General features: G+C 58.8%; 2 protein-coding genes and 1 long non-coding RNA gene across 4 annotated transcripts in view; 2 read left to right on the top strand and 1 right to left on the bottom strand.

Annotated features, from left to right (window-relative positions):
- Positions 1-95: 95 nt before the first annotated feature.
- Positions 96-1,657, top strand: LOC108513369 (uncharacterized). Its single transcript, XR_001880875.1, has 2 exons — positions 96-192; positions 625-1,657. It is a non-coding gene; the product is annotated as an uncharacterized LOC108513369 (long non-coding RNA).
- On the bottom strand, positions 1,608-2,992 carry LOC108513368 (multifunctional methyltransferase subunit TRM112-like protein). The gene is made up of 4 exons (XM_017849111.1): positions 2,357-2,992; positions 2,176-2,277; positions 1,971-2,060; positions 1,608-1,882 (listed from the first exon to the last, which is right to left on the bottom strand). Exons 1-4 carry the CDS (start codon positions 2,432-2,434, stop codon positions 1,775-1,777), a joined length of 378 nt encoding a protein of 125 aa, XP_017704600.1. The 5' UTR covers positions 2,435-2,992; the 3' UTR covers positions 1,608-1,774.
- LOC108513367 (peroxiredoxin-5, mitochondrial-like) overlaps positions 2,507-3,523 on the top strand; it is a 4,339-nt gene continuing 3,322 nt past the window's right edge. The window contains exons 1-2 of one of the 2 annotated variants that reach the window (XM_017849110.1): positions 2,507-2,589; positions 3,185-3,302. In XM_017849110.1, the coding sequence (XP_017704599.1) occupies positions 3,288-3,302 (15 nt within the window). In that variant the 5' untranslated portion in view covers positions 2,507-2,589; positions 3,185-3,287. Of the gene's footprint in view, positions 2,590-3,023; positions 3,303-3,523 lie in introns of those variants that run through there. The other variant, XM_017849108.1, reaches the window with a different exon arrangement.

Raw genomic sequence — 3,523 nt, 5'->3', positions numbered from 1 at the left:
GGCCCAGCGCTCACTGCCACTGCAGGATGAGCTGGCCTTTGCTGAGGACTTAGTCCTGGATGAAGAAGGGGCACGGGCAGCTGGCCTGGGGAACTGGGGCTGCCCTGCTGCAACTGGTGCGGCGGCTGCAGGCCCTGCGGCTGGAGCGAGAGGAGTACGTTCTACTGAAGGCCCTGGCCCTTGCCAATTCAGGTGAGTCTGGAGCTGGCACGGACAGGTGTCTCCGTAAGGTCTTCAGGTTTTAACTCAGTGATGGTGACACAGTCCCATTTTGCAGATAAGGAAAACTGAGGCTTAGGGAAGAACAATGATTTGCTCAAACTCAAAAGCAAGCCAAGTGCAGGCTCCAAACTGCACACAGGATTTTGAGCCCTAGTGCCATGCCAATGCAGAAAGGTCAAGTTTAGTGGGAGGGAAGGTGGGGAGGGTACAAGGTGGCCACAGTTGAGAGAGAAAAGGTGGGGTCCTGGCCCACGTGCTGGAGCAGAGTGGTGCCGCTCAATCAGCCAATCAACAAATCCTCATTTGGCTCCTCCTTAGACCCCATCCATCAGTGTTCAAGACGTGGGAAGTGCCCTTGCCAGAGATAGCCCAGGCCAATACCACGCTCCTCTCTTCTTGCAGACTCTGTGCACATCGAAGATGCTGAGGCTGTGGAGCAGCTGCGAGAAGCTCTGCACGAGGCCCTGCTGGAGTACGAAGCCGGCCGGGCTGGCCCCGGAGGGGTGCTGAGCGGCGGAGGGCGGGCAGGCTGCTGCTCACGCTACCGCTCCTCCGCCAGACAGCGGGCAAAGTGCTGGCCCATTTCTATGGGGTGAAGCTGGAAGGCAAGGTGCCCATGCACAAGCTCTTCTTGGAAATGCTCGAGGCCATGATGGACTGAGGCAAGGGGTGGTCCTGGTGGGGTTCTGGCAGGACCTGCCTAGCATGGGGTCAGCCCCAAGGGCTGGGGCGGAGCTGGGGTCTGGGCAGTGCCACAGCCTGCTGGCAAGGCCAGGGCAATGCCATCAGCCCCTGGGAACAGGCCCCACGCCCTCCCCTCCCCCCTCCTAGGGGTGTCAGAAGCTGGGAACGTTGTGTCCAGGCTCTGGGCACAGTGCTGCCCCTTGCAAGCCATAACGTGCCCCCAGAATGTAGGGGGCCTTGCGGAAGCCATAGGGGGCTGCAGGGGATGTGTGGGAGGCAGAAGCCTATCTCAGGGAGGGAAGGGGATGGAGGCCACAGTCTCCCAGTGGGTGATGCTTTTGCTGCTGCTTAATCCTACCCCCTCTTCAGAGCAGAGTGGGACTTGGAGAGCAAAGGCCCATACCCCTTCGCTCCTCCTCTCATCATTTGCATTGGGCATTAGTGCCCCCCCTTGAAGCAATAACTCCAAGCAGGCTCCAGCCCCTTGACCACTGGGGTGGCCAGGGCTTCCCCATCAGCTCCCACCCAACCTCCTCAGGGGGTAGGAGAGCACTGCCTCTATGCCCTGCAGAGCAATAACACTATATTTATTTTTGGGTTTGGCCAGGGAGGCGCAGGGACATGGGGCAAGCCAGGGCCCCAGAGCCCTTGGCTGTACAGAGACTCTATTTTAATGTATATTTGCTGCAAAGAGAAACCGCTTTTGGTTTTGAACCTTTAATGAGAAAAAAATATATAATGTCGAGCTCAAGAACACTGTGTGTTTGGTGTCATTGGGTCAAGGGTTGGGGATACGGCAGAATTCGGAAACAGAGTATACATCAACAAAAATATTAGTCATAACAAGAAAAACTGGCGCCTGGCACAATCAACTCTCAGTTTCCTCTTCACTCAGCAGCATGTTGGGGATCCCGCGGCTGATGGGGAACATACGTCCAGACTCCGGGCACTGCAGGGTGCCCTCTATCACTTCCACCTGTGGGCGGGAGGGACAGGGCTGAGCACTGGCAGCCTCAGTGAGGGAGGCAGGTGGCCCAGGAAGGAAGTGATGGGCCGCTTCTCACCTCCAGCAGCAGATGGTGCATGGTCCTCAGAAACTCTTCATTCTCCTCATATCCCTCAACCGGCCCTTTAGGCACCTGGATCAGGCGCAACTGTGGGCAAGAGGTGAAATTATCTCCGGGCATCCCGAACTCCCGCCTCAGCCCGGCTGAGGTGTGCCCGCCCCGCACTCCCCGGGATATGCTCAGGCGGGGTAACGATCCTCACATTATCGGCCGCCTCCAGGAACGCCGCCCACTCCACCTTAGGTATCATACGCGCCACGAAGTTGGGGTTGAACTCCACAGGGCAGATACGGACCTCAGTGGCCTGGCAGGACGGAGGAGTTTAGGCAAGCACTGGACCCCGGCCCACCATCCCGCCCGAAAAGGGAAGCCCGCCGTGGTACCTGAAGGCGCAGGGGGAAGCCACGGGACCCCACCCCCCGCACATGCGAGCTCAGCAGATTGTGGGTGAGCAGTTTCATATCGCCGAACGGGCTCTCGCCAGGCCGGAACCGGAAAGAGGACGTCCTCCGCTTCGTCACTTCCGGGGATGCTCCACTCGATGCTATTGGATGGCCAGGAGAACCGGAAGTGGCGAACTTACTGGAAATTCTTGTGCTTGCGGGAGCTGAGCTAGGTAAGTGAAAGACCTGTCGGATCACGCGCCACTACCGGAAGCGTCTCAGCAGGCGGTTCCTACAGCGCACGCCCAGCTTTTTTTTTTTTCGGCACAAATCCGTCGTAAGATGCAAATAATATGCAAAATAGCTGCAATGCAGGGGCTCTCGTTGAATGCAAAATAAACATGTTTTACTCCTACACAGGCGCCTAACACCGTCGTCTTCTGTACCCCGCTTTCGGTTAAGGGTCAGAAATACTGCCCTATCTGTAAATTAGACCCGTGGAAGCCGAGCGGCACCTCATTCTTATATGCAAATTAGCTGCCCCACTGCCGAAAGCTCTGCCCAATTTGTAATTGCGTCTGCTGTCCAGCCCCCGATGCAAATGAGGCGAGGGTCCCCAAAGCTCTGTTATACGCGTGGCCGCTCGCGCCTGCGCAGTGGAGGCGGCCCAGGTCCGCCTTACGCAGGGTGTCGCAGCAGTGCCTCCAGGCGTGCCCCGCCTGCTACGGTGGCCCCAGCTAGGGGGCGGAGTGGAAGTGGTCGTAGGGCGGGTATGGGACTAGCTGTCGTGTGCGTCCTAAGACGCTCAGCGAGCTATATACTCGGTAGGTCCGCCGGTCAGTCTGTGGCAGCGACAGCAGCAGCAAGACGGCGAAGTGAAGGAGGGTGGGCGTCTGGCGGGGTCCGCAGTTTCAGCAGAGCCGCTGCAGCCATGGCCCCGATCAAGGTGACCGCTGGCCCGGCCGGGCCTGACATCCCCCACTACCCCCATGCCAACCCCCGTCGCGCTGGTCTGGGAGTATCGCTTTATTTCCTGCCTGCCAGACCCCTCCCCGCCGGCCGCGCCGCTCATCCCTTCAGAAGGCCCTCGTGGCTGCCCACCCTTCTCGCCAATCGTGGGGACCTCACCTCCCGGGACAGTTCCGAGGCATTTTTTTTTTTTTTTTT

Source organism: Rhinopithecus bieti, unplaced genomic scaffold (genome assembly GCF_001698545.2).
Source record: "Rhinopithecus bieti isolate Rb0 unplaced genomic scaffold, ASM169854v2 scaffold_33071, whole genome shotgun sequence".
Classification (NCBI taxonomy): domain Eukaryota; kingdom Metazoa; phylum Chordata; class Mammalia; order Primates; family Cercopithecidae; genus Rhinopithecus; species Rhinopithecus bieti.
This window is presented reverse-complemented; position numbering and strand designations above follow the sequence as displayed.